General features: G+C 40.5%; 1 protein-coding gene across 1 annotated transcript in view; it reads right to left on the bottom strand.

Annotated features, from left to right (window-relative positions):
- Positions 1 to 2,230: 2,230 nt before the first annotated feature.
- The window catches only part of IDH1 (isocitrate dehydrogenase (NADP(+)) 1), a 56,487-nt gene continuing 37,852 nt past the window's right edge, over positions 2,231 to 20,865 (bottom strand). The window contains exons 4-9 of the mRNA XM_077275694.1: positions 18,284 to 18,389; positions 16,356 to 16,533; positions 11,367 to 11,518; positions 7,752 to 7,892; positions 3,877 to 4,039; positions 2,231 to 3,793 (exon numbers count right to left, since the gene is read on the bottom strand). Coding sequence (XP_077131809.1) covers positions 3,700 to 3,793; positions 3,877 to 4,039; positions 7,752 to 7,892; positions 11,367 to 11,518; positions 16,356 to 16,533; positions 18,284 to 18,389 — 834 coding nt within the window. The 3' untranslated portion in view covers positions 2,231 to 3,699. The remainder of the gene's footprint in view (positions 3,794 to 3,876; positions 4,040 to 7,751; positions 7,893 to 11,366; positions 11,519 to 16,355; positions 16,534 to 18,283; positions 18,390 to 20,865) is intronic.

Below are 20,865 nucleotides of genomic sequence, written 5' to 3'. Positions count from 1 at the left end.
ACATGATCCGTCAGACATATTAGTGGCATCAGGCAGGGTGGCGAGGTGCGGGTTTATTAGGCTGCCATCACACTAGCAGGATTTGGTCAGTATTTTACATCAGTATTTGTAAGCCAAAACCAGGAGTGGAACAATTAGAGGAAAAGTATAATAGAAACATATGCACCACTTCTGCATTTATCACCCACTCCTGGTTTTGGCTTACAAATACTGATGTAAAATACTGACCAAATACTGCTAGTGTGACGGCAGCCTTACAGGCAAACTCAGGAGAAATTGCTCACAGCAGTGTACAGTTAATTTTCTTCTGTTAGGTTGGTTTCACACTAGCATACGGGAGGGCTGCGGATGGCAGTGTAGTTCCTCCCTGAAACCCCGCCTACACTCTGCCTACTACTCCTTGCGTCCTGCGTACCTATTTTTAACATTGGGTACGCAGGCATGCGGATGCCTCCACATGCGCCATTTTGACGCTGCGCGGGATGCAACATGTTGCATTTTGTTGCGGTCGGCGCAGCGTCAAAACAGCGCATGCGGAGGCATCCGCATACATTCGCATGCCTGCGTACCCAATATTAAAGATAGGTATGCAAAGCAACGCAGGACGCAAGGAGTAGTAGGCGGAGAGTAGGCGGAGTTTCAGGGAGGAAGTACACTGCCATCCGCAGCCCTCCCGTACGCTAGTGTGAAACCAGCCTTACACTTGTAAAAATGTTAAATTTGGGGATAATAAACTTTTTTGTGGCAAAAATTAAAATGTTCATTTATTCCTTCGTCATTGCCTTCATTCCTATGAAGCAACTAGATGGTTAATAAACTTCTTGAATGTGGTTGTGAGCATTCTGAGGTGTGTAGTTTTTGGAAGGGTGTCACTTTTGTGTATTTTCTGTTATTATGGGCCCCTCAAAGTCACTTCAAATGTGATGTGGTCCCTAAAAAAAAAAAAAAAAATTGCTTTTGTAAATTTGGAAAAATAAATGAAATTGCTGATCAACTTTTAGCCCTTCGAACTTCTTATCAAAAACAAAAAATTATCTTTCAAGAATGATTATGATGTAAAGTGGACATATGGTAAAATTGGAATTTTGAAAATTCCGAAATGTTCACAAACAAAAAATGTAATCTTAAATTTACCACTAACAAAGTATAATCTGTCAGGAAAAAAACAATCTCAGAATGAGTGGTATCTGTTGAAGCGTTCCAGAGCTATAACCTCACAGTGACAGTGGTCAGAATTTAAAAAACTGCCCTGGTCATGAAGGTGAAAACAGGCTGGGGATGAACATGTAAAGAAAAAATCTCCAGCCATAAGTAAGCATGTTAAGTAGTAGCAAAGGGTAAAATGTTAGAATTCAGTTCTCCTTTCCCATTTATATTTTTTAGGGATTATTTTCACGTACATACTCAAGCATTCTGTACTTTTGTAATGTAAAATACAAGTCAGCATCAGTGGGGTTTTTTAACCTAAGCAATCAATCCAACAATAACATGGAATCTACGTTACTCTCACCAATGCTTTTCTCAAACATTATGATCTTCTTTTCTTCCGTGTAGACACACCATTGTGCCCCCCACCCCGGTATAGACCTCCAGTTCAATTTCAATAAGGCCACATTGTGCTAGGAACCTACTCTATTAAAAATATTCCAGATGATTTTCTGAAAAAAAAATGACAGATGCGAAACGCTTGTAATAAACAACTTGAACTATGTTGCTTAACAGTGAATACAATCAAAGGTCGGCCCTACCAATAGGATAAGTATTGGCCAGATCACAGCCAATTAGAAGGCGGCATTGTTCATATGAATCCAACCATTAACATGCCAAGGAAAATGGGCAGATTGGAGAGGGAATTTAAAAAAAAAGTATCGCAGTTGATTTTTGCAAACTGGCAAATGACTGGCCACATCCTGCTAATCATGCCATGCACTTATCTTTTCAGGCACCAATGGATGAAAAATGTCCAACTTGACAGATCTCACGGTTATCCTAGACTAGTGCGTCGTTGGCCGATGCGAGTGATTGTTCATGTGGAATTTCCAAATGATGTTCAGCTGAAAGGCTCAAATGTGTCCATTTCCAGCTCCGTGTACCTTTGTATGGGCAGATAAAGGCTACATTTTGTGTGTGTCATATTTGGGAGTGTCACTTGGTGTATTGCTGGTTCATAGCCTTTACCAATTTTAGGGATTTCCAAGGTTAGTCAATAATTATGAAACAACTCACATAATACTGAAAGACAAGCTGTCTGTTTATTAAGGCCTTGTTAAGACGTCCGTCAATCATGTACATGTTTTACCTATATTTTTAATAGAGAGGACATGTACCCATTATAGTCTATGGGGCTGATCACGTCTGGTTTTTTTTGTCTGATAGACTAAGAACAAAATTACCCATACCAGTCTCCAAGTCTAAATCACTGTCCGCACAGAATGACATCTGCCTGCAGTTCCTTTTTAACATTGTAGTACATAGAAGCTTTGTCATTTATTTCTTCTTATGAGGAAATTCTGCCCAAACACTGACAGAAACCAGACATTTCTATATTGAGTACCAGAAAAATCACTGACATCTGACTGGGGCCAAAACCTCACAAGATGCGACATTATATCACTGTATTCGGGCTATAGACAACACGTAGTGTACATTATATGGTTCTGTCATTTGGATCTATTGCCTCCCACATTCATAGGGATGTAAGACCTCATATACAAATAGCAGCCGGGATTCTGGCTGAATTACACAATATTCAGTCCTTATTATCCATACATTAATCTCCAATATAAGAACTTTAGCTGCAAAGAGTACAGTACTATATTTATTTCTAACAGTGTAGTACTTCCCTCAATCTATTGTATCACACAGACTTAGACCGACCGTCTCAGAAGGACCGAGACAGAAATGTCTACTTGGATCCCCGCCTGTAGTGGTGGATCTGCTGTGTTTCCGCTTGTGTTACATCCAGATTTCATTAAGAATTTCACCTATTGCAATGGAAAAGGTGAAATCTGAAACTAATTCTGCTTATGGAGATGAGACACTGCTGGTTTTACAATCCACGGAGCAGGTCACTGATGCACAGATAGTGTACACAACATACAGATGAGATTGGTAATATCTCATGGCCTTAGCTGGTCTTGTTACACTGTGGATTATCTGCACTGAAAATCATCACCATCATCAAATTAATCTACCCTTAAGAATAGTTTCACACTTTTGGGGTAAAAACTGGATATAGATTGCAAAACAATAGGACATACAAAAGGAAGGACATCTTTGTGGATTCCCTTCTGGCCCAAAAACTGTGGACAGCTGTTACATGAAAGGCTATAGTGAAATGTTACTAGTGAAAACCTTCAAATCATTTCATTTTTTCCCATGAAAAAAAGTGCACCGAGGCCCAATGCTGTGGAAGTCGAGCTCTTGCCATTGTTTGTGGACAATAGACAATATTGTGTTGCTATTTTAACATGTGTGTACAATAATTGAGTTTAACCTTCACACATGTCACAGAGATCCAAATACATCACAATGGAATGACAGAAATATAGACAAGCCTTAAAAACACAAACTAAAATGAGTGTAGACTGATGAGAAGGATCGAGGCTTTGCACTGGATGCAAGGAAAAGGGTCCTGCTGAATGCTGTAAACTACCAGTCAAGGGGGAACCCTGAGATTTGCCTTCCGAGATGTTGTATCTACAACTTGGATTGGGCGGAAAGTTTCAGCTGTAGGTTTTCAGCCAGTTTGTCCAGGAATTCAAAGGTATTCAAAAAATCTGATCGCTGCACACTGAAATGAAAACAGGATCAGTTAGCGTCCTAGTAAAGAGATCCACCTCTGGGTAAAGACATCCTAAGGAACAGGACACTTACTTGGGTAGACCTTTAATACAAGCAGCAAGATCTTTGGTCATGAAACCAGCTTCTATTGTCTCAACGCAGACTTCCTCTAAGGCCACAGCAAAGTTTCTCAGCTCAGAGTTATTATCCAGCTTAGCTCTATGTTCCAGACCTCGGGTCCAGGCAAAGATTGAAGCTAGAAGAGACAAAAAACCTTATTATAACCAGTATACTGTGTATTGTACTAAGAAATGAAGGGGACTCCAGCTGGTCTGTCACACAGCCACTAAATTTACCACTACTAGTAAATTTACTGCCAAGTAGTCAAACACGTGCCATTAGTGGTTGTTGAAAGAAAATGCTTCAGGTAGGAAAGCAGTAGTTCTTGGTGGGCCACCTTCACCATGTTCCCATCAGCAGTGGTGAGGGCCACCTCTAAGGCCGGGGTCACACTTACCGTATGGAAAATCGGTCCAAGTCTCCCTGCTGAGAGTCGTACAAGTGTTCTCCGTATGGACATCCGTGTGTCATTGCAATGCAATGATGTGATTTTCTCCCATCTATGTATCCATATGATATACATATGGCTTTACATTTCTCACTGATTTTCCCCATTGAATTTTATGGCTCAATGGGCTGAAATAAGGAAAATGTGTGCGTATTTGTCCAAAGCTACATGGATGGTCTGTATGGTGTCCGAGTTTTTCTCGCACCCATAGACTTGCATTGGCGAGACTCGGCCGATATACGCGTACAATGGCAGCATGCTGTGATTTCTCTTGCACGCTGAATACGCCTGAGAAAAAAATACGGTGATGTGAGCTGCCCCATAGATAAACACTGGTCCGAGTGCTATGTGATGTTTTCTTGCATGGCACTTGTCCATATTCTACGCTAGTGTGACCCTGGCCTAAGAGTACAACTGACTTTCAAACTCCTCAGCAGCCATGTTCCTCACTGCTCCCATAGTCCTTGAAGGAGGAGATATCTCCACAATCCAGAGAGGCATAGGACATGGTCATTTAGTCTAAGTTAGTGACTAATTTATCAGCAAATTGTTGATTCAATTCTTAGTGAACCATACAATTGTGAAAGCAGCTGTGGACTAAGGCCTCATTCAGACGTCCGGTCTTCACTTACGTGTTCTGTGTTTTTCATATACCCATTATAGGGTAAGGGTGTTATATACATTGTTGTCCCCCTACAAATCGTGTATCTGATTTTGACCCAAGTCACCCCTACAAGTCTGTGTGTCCATGACAATCACAGACCAGACAGCACACGGATGGCATCAGCGTGGAATATCAGTAGGGCAGGTGGCACACTTAATGGACGGCATGACTTTGTATAGGGTGCCAATTTCTTTGGTGCCAACCACTAAGTTCCTGTAGATTCATAGTGAAAAAGGAGGAATCTGCACTCCATAAGGCACAGATTTATTCAGAATTTCTCATACCCATAGATAACATCGCCTTCAGTATAGCAAAAACGTAACGTTTCGAGTAAATACCCTTCATCAGACGAGTCTGTTGCGATACACTGCTTGGTCCTAGTTTGCCTTAGCTATGGGGAAGCCAACCTCAAATCCTGGACCCTTCTAATTTTGAGAGCATTTACCCCAATACACACATCTGATGAACCCGAAACGTTATGTTTGTCTATGCTGACAGCGGTGTAGCTATAGATAAGAGATATTCTGAATAAATCCTAACTAAGCATCTCCTTGTGGGCATCAGTGTGTTTTCAGTCATGAACATTACAATGGGTAACACAAGCATTGCAATTTTAATTTTGCATGAGAAAATCACTGATGACACACTGATGGTAAAAACTGTCACTGACCAAACACTGACAAAACGTGGATCCAAATCCGAATAATCACTGAGGTGTGAAGGAGGCCTGTAATAAAGGGTACACCAGAACCATATGTAGCAAAAAACCTGAACAACATTTATTTATTTCAGCATTACAAAAGGATCATACATTAAAATAATGTTAAAAAGTGGGAAACCACAAGATGGCACCACAATCCCACATATAATAAATAACAAGGGGTGACAAGTTCTATATTTCTATCTCAACCCTGATACAGGAAAGATATACATCTTTGTACCATGTTAGCCAGTAGATAGGCTTCTCATACAAAGATGTCTCTATTTCATTGTTCTGTAGCTTAATGATTCACTACTCCTGTATTGAAATTAAGGTTTTGGACACCATCATTAAGCTACTAAACAATTAAATAGAGACATCCCTGTATGAGAAGGAAATCAACCATCCAACATACCTTAAATTGGACAGTTTCCATCCAAAACACAAAAAAACTATTGTCTACAGCCAAGTCATCAGATACAATTGTATATGTTCCAACCCCATGGATAGAAACAAACATCTTGGTTGCCTCAGAAAGACCTTTTTGAATCAGGGCTACCATCCAAGAACAATTAAAACCAAATTTCAAAAGCCACCAGAATATCAAGGAATCACCTGCTACATTACAAAGCTAAAGAAGAAAATAGCCGGGTGCCTCTAGTGGTCAGCTACAATCCAAATCTGGAGGTGCTAAGGGGAGCTACACGGAAATTACAACCTTTACTACAAAAAGATGCCCGATTACAATCCATATTTCCAGACCCCCCACTACTGTGTTTTAGGCAGCCCCCAAATCTAAGAAGTATCATTGTCAGGAGCTCCCTTTCCTCCCCAACAGCTGCAGGAACCTTTCCTTGCAATCAGAAAAAATGTAAAACTTGTCCATTTATAATGACCACGGAGAAGATAAAGATCCCCAATTCACATCAGGACTACAAGATATCAGGTACTTTCAGCTGCATCACATCTAATGTGGTGTACCTAATTATTTGTACTAAATGTCCAGAAGGGGTCTGTATGTAGGGGAGACAGGACAAAAGCTTAGAACAAGGATGAATTCTCACTGCCATACAATAAGGGAAAAAAGAATGGATCTACCTGTGGCAATACATTTTTGTCTCCCTAATCACAGCTTCATGGACATTAAATTACTTGTATTAAAAGGTAACTTCAAATCTAAGAGAGACTGAAGGATCTGGGAGTATAAACTCATGACAACCTTTGACACACTCAGTGCAGGAATGAATGTGTTGCATGGATTTATTTCTTTTTACATTAATTAAGGAATTTGCTCCTCAGACCTTGTGAGGGCATCACAACACAGAACCAGACCCCAATCAGAGGACAATAAAATTTTTACACTCTTTATCTTTATCTATGAACTGTTCCAATATTTATGGCCACAACTCTCCCATAATGAGTTCTGCTTCACGTCACCTGTCTTATCTATGGCATTATTTATGTGCTGTGTTGTACATAAATATGTGATTCTTCAGATTTTGTATTAGTCTTCCTGATAAAGAGACCTGAGTAGTCTCGAAAGCTTGCAATTTGTTACCGTCTTTTCAGTTAGCCATTAAAAAGGTATCAGCCACTGTGGACTCAATTCTACATATTTTTCTATCTCAATCCTGTACATACGGTACATATAAATCCTGATTGAAATATACTACTTTATGTAACATCAAGAACATGTCAGATAGGGGAGATTCATCCAACAGGAATTAATGATGTAAGCAGACAAGTGACCAGAGCATTTATAAAGTGTGAACCATGACCTCAATGGGATGTGGTGCCAGACACTTTCTTGTGATTACATGCTTCCCTTGTACTGAAACTGTTATCTACTCCATGCAGAGATTTTTCTGGCATCTTAACATATGTTCTATGGTTTGTATTTGTGCTGTGACTGTTGACACTTTTGTAACCTGTAATAAAGGCCGTAGTCTACAGATGGGTGTGAGACACAGCACAAGATGACCTACACCACACACTATCACCAGGCACTTGTACATCAGATTATGGCCTCTGCTTACCAATAGGATTGGTGGAGGTCTCCTGGCCCTTCTGGTGCATCCTGTAGTGGCGGGTTACAGTGCCGTGTGCTGCTTCTGCTTCTACAGTCTTGCCGTCTGGACATATCAGAACGCTGGTCATCATCCCCAGAGATCCATAGCCTGCACCAACACAACACCTCTAAGTTCTTCACTCATGACCAGTATGCATTTTTATACGAGGTTATCGTTCTATAATACTGAGCCATTTCTGAAGTCACGAGATAAGGATGGCGTCTTTACTTTTTCATCCACAATTCCCTTTCCCATCAACTGCGAGATTAATTTATAGGAACTTGAGAATGTTAATGTGGTACCCAGGCAGACCATTACTGGTTACCTAAAGAGCAGAGCTACTATATCTCTATTGGAACATGTGTGTAGGGGACAGGATTTTGTGGCACTTACTTATAGGCATTACAGGTTCTCCTGAACTTATTTAGGTGTGCCTCCCTCTCAGATTGCACAATACCCCCCTCCTTCTCAAAATGTCTGCTGGGGAGGGGCAGGTGACCGGATCTATCCAATCACCACTTCCAATTAAAAAAAGGTTGCACATGAGACAACAGTTTTACAATGAGCAGAGACTGATGGACAGGACTGGTCACAAGCGCCTCCACCAGCAGCCATTGTGAGGAAGGAGGAGAACCTGTTATATTTACATTCATGTCTCCAATATAAAAGTACTATAGGTTCTCCTCCTTATTTAGGTGCTGCCTTCCTTATAGACATTTGTCCATACAATGGAAGTTGATGGAGGAGCATGTGACTAGATCAGTCTTCCTCCAATAAAGAAACAGCTTTCACATGTGTAGTGTTTTTCTATTGGAGGAGGCTGGTGGACTGGTCTAGTCACATACTCTTCCGCTAGCAGCCATTGAATGGACAGAAGTGCTCAGTCTGTGAGGAAAGCTCCATTATCAAGTACGGGAGAAGAATCTTATATATTAGAAAATGCTACAATATCATGTCCTCAACACCTCTGTTAAAGTAAAAATAAAGTGGCCAACTCTTTGAAGTGCAACTTCACCCCTCAGTTTAAGCCAATCATCCATCTTAAGGGATGTGTTGAGGACCGAGCCTGGCACAGCCGAGAAGTTTCACCAACTTATTGCCGCCTTCATCATGATAGGAGACAGTCTTGTCCCCTTCTAATCAGCTTTTGCTGCAAGGATGTACAACCACAAAGAGCAAAAGAAACTACAAAGGCATGGCAGCCTACTGAAAGAGGAGCTTTAGTTAGTAATGCAGTTACAAAATTAGCAAGAGTTGTGACCTTTTCATTTAATAAAACAGTGGGCAGCACCAGACTTGTGATTTCTCAAAAATATAGTCCAGTACAAAAAGTAGAAGAATGCCTTTTGACCTCCAAAACCCTGTTTTCCTAGCAAAAACAGCCCCAAACTTCCAGGTTTAGGTTTCCACAACCCTCCACAGCCCCTCCTGCGGTGAAAGAGTGATATCTTTCTGCTAACCCAGCACTGCAGCCTACTTTACTAAGCTATTACTGAATGGTATCATTACAGCAGTTACAGTTCAGGACAAGATTAAAGGGATTTTCCCATTTTTCCAATTAACAAAGTACATTTTAATCAATAGATCTTGAACAATAATAATTTCCACAATTACAGTTATATGAAAAAGTTTGGGCACCCCTATTAATCTTAAGCTTAATGTTTTATAAAAATTGTTTTTTTTGCAACAGCTATTTCAGTTTCATATATGTAATAACTGTTGGACACAGTAATGTTTCTGCCTTGAAATTAGGTTTATTGTACTAACAGAAAATGTGCAATCTGCATTCAAACAAAATTTGATAGGTGCATAAGTATGGGCACCCTTATCATTTTCTTGTTTTAAATACTCCTCATGGGCTCCTCAAAACAACTGTCAAATGATATGAAAACAAAGATTATTCAACATAGGTGTTCAGGGGAAGGATACAAAAAGCTGTCTCAGAGATTTAACCTGTCAATTTCCACTGTGAGGAACATAGTAAGGAAATGGAAGAACTCAGGTACAGTTCTTGTTAAGGCCAGAAGTGGCAGGTCAAGAAAAACATCAGAAAGGCAGAGAAGAAGAATGGTGAGATCAGTCAAGGACAATCCTCAGACCACCTCCAGAGAGCTGCAGCATCAACTTGCTGCAGATGGTGTCACCGTGCATCAGTCAACTATACAACGCACTTTGCACAAGGAGAAGCTGTATGGGAGAGTGATGCGAAAGAAGCCGTTTCTGCAAGCACGCCACAAACAGAGTCGGCTGAGGTATGCAAAAGCACAATTGGAGAAGACAATTTCTTTTTGGAAGAAGGTCCTGTGGACTGATGAAACCAAGATTGAGTTGTTTGGTCATACAAAAAGGCGTTATGCATGGCAGCAAAAAAAACACAGCATTCCAAGAAAAACACTTGCTACCCACAGTTAAATTTGGTGGAGGTTCCATCATGCTTTGGGGCTGTGTGGCCAATGCCGGCACCGGGAATCTTGTTAAAGTTGAGGGACGCATGGATTCCTCTCAGTATCAGCAGATTCTTGGCAATAATGTTCATGAATCAGTGACAAAGTTGAAGTTACACAGAGGATGGATCTTTCAGCAAGACAATGATCCAAAACACCACTCCAAATCTACTCAGGCATTCATGCAGAGGAACAATTACACTGTTCTGGAATGGCCATCCCAGTCCCCAGACCTGAATATCATTGAACATCTGTGGGATGATCTGAAGAGGGCTGTCCATGCTCGGCAACCATCAAACTTAACTGAACTGGAATTGTTTTGTAAAGAGGAATGGTCAAAAATACCTTCATCCAGGATCCAGGAACTCATTAAAAGCTACAGGAAGTGACTATAGGCTGTTATTTTTGCAAAAGGAGGATCTACTAAATATTAATGTCACTTTTCTGGTGAGGTGCCCATACTTATGCACCTGTCAAATTTTGTTTGAATGCAGATTGCACATTTTCTGTTAGTACAATAAACCTCATTTCAAGGCAGAAACATTACTGTGTCCAACAGTTATTAGATATATGAAACTGAAATAGCTTTTGCAAAAAAAAACAATTTTTATAAAACATTAAGCTTAAGATTAATAGGGGTGCCCAAACTTTTTCATATAACTGTAGATGCGTTAAAAAAAAAAAAAAAAAAAAAAAAACGTTCCTGTGCGGAGATAATCTTATAAATGTGCCCCTGCTGTAATAGATGTGGTATGATCAGACACATCCATTGCACAGGACACAGCAGGGGCACATTTATAAGATTATCTCCGCACAGGAAAGACATTTCTGAACACATCCAATTATGCAACTTGTGTTTCCAAGAGCTATTGCTTAAAATGTAATTTATTGGTAGGACAAGAAATTTTTCCTTATTTCATTGTGAGAGCAGCTGTGGAGGGTTGTGGGATCCCACAATCCAGAAGGAAGTTTGGGCCTAACTTTGATAGAAAGTTGGACCCATTCTGGGGACATTGGTACTGGATTATATTTAGCAATATCACCCGGCTGGGGCTATTTTGATAAACGGTGGCCCCATTTGGTGACCACAATCCTTTACAATCAAACATGGCATTTCTGTTGCGGTTTTCTCTGGTACCTTGAGCGACTGAATCTGACTGCACATCTCCATCGTAGTTCTTACAAGCCCAGATAAAGCCACCCTCAGATTTTAAAGCTTGAGCCACCATATCATCTATAAGCCTGTGCTCATACCAGATCTTTTTCTCTTCAAACTGGGATTTGTATTCTCTGGAGATGAAAGAATAGACATGTGAAATCCACCACATTATATATTTCCGCTGTAGCACAGAAACAAAGGTGACTGGACTCTGCCACAATCAGTCGCAGCATGTACAACGGCTGGTATACACTGTGTATGGCCCATTATGTCATACACAAGTGTCAGCCATATAAATGCAAATCACCACTGGGCCGGGAATGGCCGCTTCACAGGTGACTGACGACACTCACTGCGTATGAAGCACGATGGTGGACGCTCCCGGCTGAGCCCACAATCAGTTCATCTCGGCATGGGAATTAGTGATTATTACAGCGTGCCTTTAGTTAAGAAGTCATATGCTGCAGTACACACGATAAGCATTAACCCCTTCCCTCCACAGCCAATTTTCAATTTTGCACTTTTGTTTTTCCCTCCCCTTCTTCCAAGAACCATCACTTTTATAACTTTTCCCTTGACATAGGTAATAAGTGCTTGTTTTTAACGGGAGAAGTTGTAGTTCATTATATCATTCATTGTACTGTAAAATGGGAAAGAGAATCCAAGTGTGGTAAAATCGTGGAATTAAATCCCATTCCACCATTGTTTTTTGGGTTATGATTTTACGAAAATGGTGGTAAAAAAGTTACTCTAAAGCATGATTCTCCCGGTCACTACAATTATAGCAATAAAAAAAACCTATACAAGTTTTGTATTTTAATTGAAGGAAAAAAAAAAAAAATCAGAAATCTGAAGTAAAACTATTTTTGATTGTGTTGCCATTTTTGGAGACCTGTAATATTTTTATTTTATCATCAATTGAGAAGGGTGGGGATTGTTTTATGTGCGATGAGCTGACAGATTTATGAATACTATTTTTTTATCTGTTTTTAGTGATTATTTGTTAGGGAGGATTGGTGACCAAACAAAAACTCACATTTCTAGACTGATTTTTTTTCTTGTTTATCGATTGGGCTATTTTTTTTTTTGTTTGGATTTTTAAGAATGTGCCAATACCAAATATGTGTATTTTTTATTTAATTTCAATGTTCGAAAAGGGGGGTGATTTGAACTTAAAGCTTTTGAAAGAAAAAAATCTGCTTTTTTACTTTATTAGTCCCTTTAGGGGACCTGAAACTATGATTGTCTGATGGCTTATTCTATATACTGCAATACAACAGTTTTATAGTATATAGTGAAAATTCCATTCTCCTTTAAAGCTCAGCCTGGGGTTCACTTTCCTGAGATCCCCTTTCTTATGTTCCTTCCCTGGCCGTCTCACTGCGCTGGCTTCGCCCTCCTGCACTGCGCCTCACACACACTGTCTCAAACTAGAAACCTCGGAACTTGTCGGCCGTCATCCTCCAGGTCCCCTTGATCCTATGTGGCTGCCTTTTCGGCGAATGTGTGTGACTGTGGCACGTACAGTTACCACAGCCTCCGGCTTGCTAGCGGAGCCTTGTAGTTCTCCCACTGCGACCTGGTCCTACCACCCAACTACGGTCAGCGTGGATTCAGGCGCCCAGGGTGGATTCCTCACTTCCCTAGCCCCTAGGACCCCTTCCTTCCTTCTCTCAGGAGCTTCTCTCAGACACTTCCTCTCACTCGTCTCTCTGACTCACTAACTCCTCCCTCTTGTTTCCATGACAACTCCTCACAACTCCACCCACACCCTCTACCTAGTTCCCCCTCCAGCCTGAGATAGGTCTCTCCCTCAATAGGGTCCGCCCAGATCCCCCGGCCTGGAGTGGTGTAATACTGGATGCTAGTGTGGGTCTTGGGTAGTGCCCCCCTCCTTACCAGAGAGCAGAGTACCACACCTCTGGCGGAGGTGCTGTACCTCTGTGGCGACTGGACCTTCAGGGGCGCCATGCAGCACATCACATAAGCAGGGTTCATCAGTGCTGCAGTCAATCGTTGAGCTCAGTGACCCCACCGATGTAACAGTGACAAGAGCTTGCTATGGAGTGGCGGAAGAGTGTATAATCTGGCTTTGTTATTTTACATGACTGCAAGTATTTGTTGCCCAGTTTTCTGAAAAAACTTCTTTAACTGTGCTGTCTTCGTTCATTAGTAAAGTCACTGTCCTTACAGTGCCGCTATGCTGCAGTGAAAGACAGAACCCTGCGCATGGTGTCCTGGGCATCTGCAGCTAAAAGTCTCTGCTGAAGAGCTATTGCTTACAACAGAAGCCGAGCAGAACTGTGTCAGCTGTGCCAGCATCCACATTCAATGGAGCCAATCTTCACGTTTGTTGTGCAAAATCAGTGGAAATAAGAAACATGTTGTTACTTATATCTGTTGACTACAACATAAAGAGCCCAAATATGAAAATCCAAACATATCCAGAAATACGCCTGAACTATAAATTCCAACAACACAGATTACTATCGGGTGTTTATAGTTTATAAAATGTAATTTTATTGAAAAAAAAAAAAACACCAGTATTAAAAAATGTGGCAATCTAACAGAGTAACAATGGTGGACCAAGAAGTGCAGGCCTTAATAATCACAGGTAATTAATGTTGAAAGACAGTTCAAAGATCATTCAAAATAATTTATATAAAGGATACCAAAAAAACAAAAATTGGTTGAAGCAAGGGTTGAAGCTCCCTGATGAGTAAGGGTGAAACATACATCGTTTTTGGACCACATCACACATGAGCTTTTTCCATTTTGTAAGTCATTTATTGCTTGGCTATGTTAGAACATACAATGTCTTTATACAGAATTGAGTATTATGTAACCAAAATCTGCATCAAGCAGCATATACAGCTCTGGCAAAAATTAAGAGACCACTGCAAAATTTTCAGTTTGTCTGATTTTTCTCTTTATAGGTATATTTTTGAGTTAAATGTAAATTGTTCTTATATTCTATAAACTACTGACATTTCCGAAGTTCCAAGCAATACATTTTGGATTTGTTTTCTGAAAATGAGAAATGGTCAACATAACAACAAAAATGCATTGCTTGCAGACCTCTAAAAATGCAAAAAAAAACAAAAAAAACACAACACAAGTTCATAATCATTTAGAAACAACAACACTAATGTTTTAACTTAGGAAGGGTTCAGAAATAAATATTTTGTGGAATAACCATGATTATTAATCACATCTTTCATGCGTCTTGGCATGCTTTCCACCAGTCTTTCACACTGCTTTTGGGTGACCTTAAGCCACTCCTGGTACAAAAATTTAAGCAGTCTTCTTTGTTTGATGGCTTGTGACTATCCATCTTCCTCTTGATTACATTTCAGAGGTTTTCAATGGGGTTCAGGTCTGGAGATTGGGCTGGCCATGACAGGGATTTGATGTGGTGGTCCTTCATCCACACCTTGATTGACCTAGCTGTGTGGCATGGCGCATGGTCCTGCTGGAAAAAAACAGTCTTCAGGGTTGGGGGAACATTTCCTGAGCAGCAGGAATCAACTGTTTTTCCAGGATAACCTTATATGCGGCTTGATTCATATGTCCTTTGCAAAGATTAACCTGCCCAATTCCAGCCTTGCTGAAGCATCCCCAGGTTAACTCCTGGTTATCTAATGGTTAGACGGTGACCTGGAGAGGCATACAAGCCACAGTGCCTTGCTGTGAAATTTGGTGGAGGATCGGTGATTATCTGGGGATGCTTCAGCAAGGCTGGAATTACGCAGGTTGTTCTTTGCTAAGGACGTATGAATCAAGCCGCATACAAGGTTATCCTGGAAAAAGAGTTGATTCCTTCTGCTCAGGCAATGTTCCCCAACTCTGAGGACTAGTTTTTCCAGCAGGACAATGCGCCATGCCACACAGCTAGGTCAATCACGGTGTGGATGAAGGACCACTACATCAAATCCCTGTCAAGGGCAGCCCAATCTCCAGACCTGAACCCCATTGAAAACCTATGGAATGTAATCAAGAGGCAGATAGATAGTCACAAGCCACCAAACAAAGAAGAACTGCTTACATTTTTCTACCAGGAGTGGGATAAGGTCACCCAAAAGCAGTGTGAAAGACTGGTGGAAAGCATGCCAAGACGCATGAAAGCGGTGATTAAAAATCATAGTTATTCCACAAAATATTGATTTCTGAACTCTTCCTGAGTTAAAACAATAGTATTGTTGTTTCTAAATGATTATGAACTTTTTTTTTTGCATTATTTGAGGTCTGCAAGCACTGCATTTTTGTTGTTATTTTGACCATTTCTCATTTTCAGAAAACAAATCCAAAATGTATTGCTTGGAACTTCGGAAATGTCAGTAGTTTATAGAATAAGAGAACAATTTACATTTTACTCAAAAATATACCTATAAAGAGAAAAATCAGACAAACTGAAAATTTTGCAGCGGTCTCTTAATTTTTGCCAGAGCTGTATATTGGGTTAAACCAAATTTTGTTTTTTGATATCCTTTATATAAATTATTTTGAATGATCTTTGAACGGTCTTTCAACATTAATAACATGATTAATAAGGCCTGCACTTCGCAGTCCACCATTAAGTTACTCTGTTTGACAGATTTTTAAATATTGGTGCTTTTATCAATAAAATTAAATTTGAGAGACTTTAAAACACTCTATAGTATTCTGTGTTGTTGATACTTACATATGTTGCATTGTCAAAAACTCTGACCATGTGAACAGGGATGTGGATTCCCCATTCAATTGCATGTAAAGATTGCAGTTATTTGCGATTACAGTCAATATCTGGGGAGTCTCTGCATCCGGCATGCAGAAAGTAGGAGTTTGATCATCATGGACTTAGCAAATTAGTACTGCAGCATGTGAGTTGTCATTCATAGCTGGGAGGGACGATCTTAATGGAGAGTCAGCGATTATTTGATCACATGAAAGTCTAATGAAACATGGGGTGAAAAAAACAGTATACCGTACTTCTCATAGATCTCCTGGAAAATGTCCTTGAAACGTCCATCGTATCGCTTCAGGATTGTGTTTTTGGTGCTCATATACAGAGGCCAACTTTTAACCAAGGCCATCTGGAAGGAGCTGTGGGCAAAGTCTCTAATGGATTGGTCAGTGTTATACATGCCAAGGGCAACCCCTCCGCAGTCTACAGGACAAGAAAAACATTAATGAGAAAAAAAATCTCCTGGCAGGTTAATACAGTGGAGGCTGAATATTACATGTGGATTCAGATCTACTGCCGTCAGACAATGGGTAAGACATTTTGTAGTGAAGTGTTTAGAAAACACACCTTGGCAAAGCAAGTAATAAAACAAGTAAGTCAAAGTTACTTAAGCCATTTTCACACAGAGTTTTCTGAGGAATGTTTTGAAGCTGTTATGCTCCAAAATACTCTTCAAAAACACTTGGAATACCCTATGACTATGTAGGAAATCCACGTTGTTGTGTTGTTCATATGAAGAGTCTTTTGAAGTTTCTTTATCCTAAGGATCAGTGTACACGAAGGCTTCTAAACTCAAGTAACCCCATTAAGCTTTTCAAGGGAACGCTAGCGTTTTTTTTGTTTTTTTAATGTCTTTTGTGACATTTTTAGTCATTTCCTGAGCATTTTTCCCATCGGCCGTTTCTTGGATGGTTTTACCATAATTGTTTTCATGTCTTATTTCACTGACACTTTCTGGATGTTTTTTTTTTTTTTTTCACTCCACTGAACTATGAAAAAGCGGATAGCAGGTTTCTTTTGTTTGTTTGTTTTTTAAACAAAACCTATAGCAAAATGCTCCAAAAGACATCCGGTTGTCATTCAGGCATCTTTTCAGCTTTCCCACTGAGCGGAAAATGCCAGAAGAAAGAACACCACTTGTTTTAACCATTTGGCGTTTTTAGAAACTTGAAGTGTTGAAAAGATTTTCAAAAGCCTGATCATAAGCTCGGTGAGTCCTTGTTGCACAGACATGCACTTGTTCATTCTTTTGAGAGTTTACTAATAGGTCTTTCACTTCCAGCCTGAAAAAGATGTCGTGGAAATAAACACTAAAGCAGTTTTTTAAAAATGGCTGATGTATGAAAAAAAAAAAAGCGTGTGTTACTAGTTTGAATGGATCCTGTAGGAAATATCTCCAAACTGGACACTGTCAAATCAATAGGCTGCAAAGAACACTTTAGGAAAACGATCATCCAAAACCTCTTCAGGTAAAGAGAAAGGCCCTGAAAAGCAGTGTTTGCCGCATTGGTTTTCTCAGGAAAAATCTTTTTTTTTTTCTTTTTTTTTTAAAGCGTCAAAAAAAACTCAGAACAAATCTTTTGAAATGTCACATTTGCCAGACTTGCCGAATTTTCTCGAGCCTCTAACTGCCCTGAAAAACATGTATGACTTCCTCTCCATATATCTCAGCTATAACCTGTGTGGTCCTCTCACAATCCTGACTCACCACAAAATGTCTGCTGCATTTCCTGCCTCTGCTTTTATACAGACTGTGACAGTCCCTCCTGATTGGCTGTGCTATAATATGTGACGTGACTGTTGCAAGGTGATATGGGGAAGTCCGCCCAAAGCTATGTGGTCCTTCTCTGGCTGATTCATTTTTTGCAATATGTAAAATAGAGGCAGCAATTTTAGGCGATTCACAGAAAGTGAAACACAACTTGTTTTAGTTTGGTGGGTTCATCGAGTTCCTAAAAATTTTATACAAATTCAATTTTCATTGAATGGATTTGCTCATCTCTACTTACCTTTAAAGTTACTTAATTCAGATGTGATAATTCTACCTTGTGTGCATACGCCTTTTGAGGGGCTTGTAGTGGTGTCCACATGCTTCATAGTTTGCACAAAAATAAAAAGCCTTGCATTGAATAGACACTCTGAAATTTGGGTCCCACATCAACTGAACACTAACCTTCAAAATTATGTACAACATATTTTATTGGTTCTCCGCCATCTTTAGGAGTGAATGATATTTCCACCTTGCCGGGGCCAGGGACCACAAAGTCTGTGGCTCTGTACTGGAATTCAAACAAGTAATGTTAATTGAAAGAAAATACAAGAAAATGTAACACGAAAAATTACATATTACTTGAGTTTTAATCTATAGGGAAGCCAGCACATTGTAACTAGGGACTAGTGAGTAAAATACCCCTCAAATTAAAAAAAAAACATAACAATTTATTTGTGATTTGCTTCAAGCAAATCCAGAAAAACGATGTCCATAATCTTGCAAAATTGTGTCCAACAGGATGGAAAGGGGTTAAAAAAAAACACAAAAAAACACTGATCAAACAGCACCTTGGCACCCTACCTGACATCTCTATTAAGTCAGACTGATCACGTAATGCGGTCTCCCCATTTTCACCAACGTGACATCCCGTACTCCCTGGGAACATGTAAGATCAGCTTGCACAGTTTTACACAGACGCCCCTTGTCCACAAGGGCCCAGGGATGTAGCCCCCTGGTCATTGACATGGCACCACACTCACTCACAACCATGACAGGCCCCTTTCACTATCACCAGTGAAAGAGCGCGCTGCCAGCCTGTTAGTAATGTCACCAGTAGATATAAGCGTGGTCCGTTAACTGGATTATATCGTGCCAGAAACCAGCCCAGGTTGCATGGAATGTTCAACTGAGAAACAGATGTGTGGATTGAGGTAAAAGAGCAGCCCAAGGGTAAATTTTATATTCAATCACCTTAAGGCCACATTAGACAATACACTATATACATGGTGGTTGTACATATACAATGGTCAGATATGCAAATACAATAGTGGTAGGACAAAGATATAAGTAGATGGATCATGTCAATTACGGGGTTGATGTTCGACCACGTGTGCGCTGGGTCGCAGGGGGCATGGGCTGCCAAGCTGGCTCCTAGGTCCTTCACAACATGTTACTTGACATGAACCCCGGAATGCATAACAGAGCGAGAGACCACATGGATCTACACTAGCCTTTCTCCCCTTTAGATCTCTACGCTCCTGCCCACTGAGCTGAACCCAAATCCTGTCCCCTTGCCTCTAGCATCTAAAAACTCCAAAACCTAAGAGGAGTCATAACTCTTTAATAAGAGGTCCTGGGAAGGCGTTTTTGGTGCCATCGGATCCAGCCATGCCCCTGCTACGTGTTAAAGCTAAACACATCTCTGCTATCTGATTTTTAATGGCCATTCTACATATCTCCTCTGCCTAGGGTGTTAGAACAGATCGAGACCCTGAGAGGCGTTCAGTTTGTTCCAGAGATGTTGAAAATGTACACAATGTACGACTAGGATGTATATCATCTCCAGAACTCATTATAAATAGTCATGAGCGAATATGCTCGTTAATCGAGATCTCTCGAGCATGCTCGAGGGTCCTCTGAGTATTTTTTAGTGCTCGGAGTTTCAGTTTTTCTTTTCACAGCTGAATGATTTACATCTGATAACCAGCATAAGTACATGTGGGGGTTGCCTGGTTGCTAGGGAATCCCCACACGTACTTATGCTGGCTATCACATGTAAATCATTCAGCTGCAGCAAGAAAAACAAACTCTGAGCACTAAAAAATACTCGGACGACCCCCGAGCATGCTCGAGAAATCTCGAGTAACGAGTATATTCGCTCATCACTACTTATAAATTATGTTTTTAGATTGTTATTTGGCAGCTTCAGCATGATTCTATATTGCTAGCAAGAGTTTGCCCTGCTCTGAGCTGGCTGGCTCATGGTGTGAGATCTGTCATTCACAGCTTTTGGAGGCTTGACCCCCCTAGTGAACTAGGTGCCAGCTTTATCCTTAAGGTTTTGAGGATATTGAACTTCCGGCTGGACAAAGGAAAGAGGGTTTATAATCCCAGACCAAATAGGATACAAATGATTGGCCTGAAATTATATCTGCAATATTCTTCCCAAACATACTCACTTCTCCTCAGTACTCCCTGTTCTGCCACCACCGGGACACAGATTGGCTCTTGCATCTGCCTTCTGGCCGAGTCTTCCATTCACTAGGTCCCATTCTATCACATGGGCTGTGGCGTATACTAAAGAAGAGCACCCAACAATGTTTTTATCCTCTTAATATATTGCAGTCATCATATCATGTACTTACAATTGCTCATTTTGCCTTTCTACCCAGCTAATTGTTCGCTCTTCTCTGCTCTATGTACAAACAGGAAGTATCATATTCCACTCAACTCCTGACTCAGCTGTTCCGCTCTTCCCCCTTTCATTGTCTTATACATTGAATGGTGACGTATACAGGGAAAATTGACCTCCTGTTTCTACATAGAGCTTAGAAGGATTAAGCTAGTCAGTGTTTAATCACATGATGTCATGGACCTAATGAAAAACAGAAGAATTCTAAAATGATGATTGCAATATATTAGAATAAACATTTTGATGGGAGTACTTTTTAATGATGTGCACTGCGCCCCATGTGATGCAGTTGGGCCAGTAGCGTAGCTACCGGAGGAGGCAGAGGGGCGGATGCCCAGGACCCCGCGCTCTG

The sequence above is a fragment of the Ranitomeya variabilis genome, chromosome 7, assembly GCF_051348905.1.
Source record: "Ranitomeya variabilis isolate aRanVar5 chromosome 7, aRanVar5.hap1, whole genome shotgun sequence".
NCBI lineage: Eukaryota > Metazoa > Chordata > Amphibia > Anura > Dendrobatidae > Ranitomeya > Ranitomeya variabilis.
This window is presented reverse-complemented; position numbering and strand designations above follow the sequence as displayed.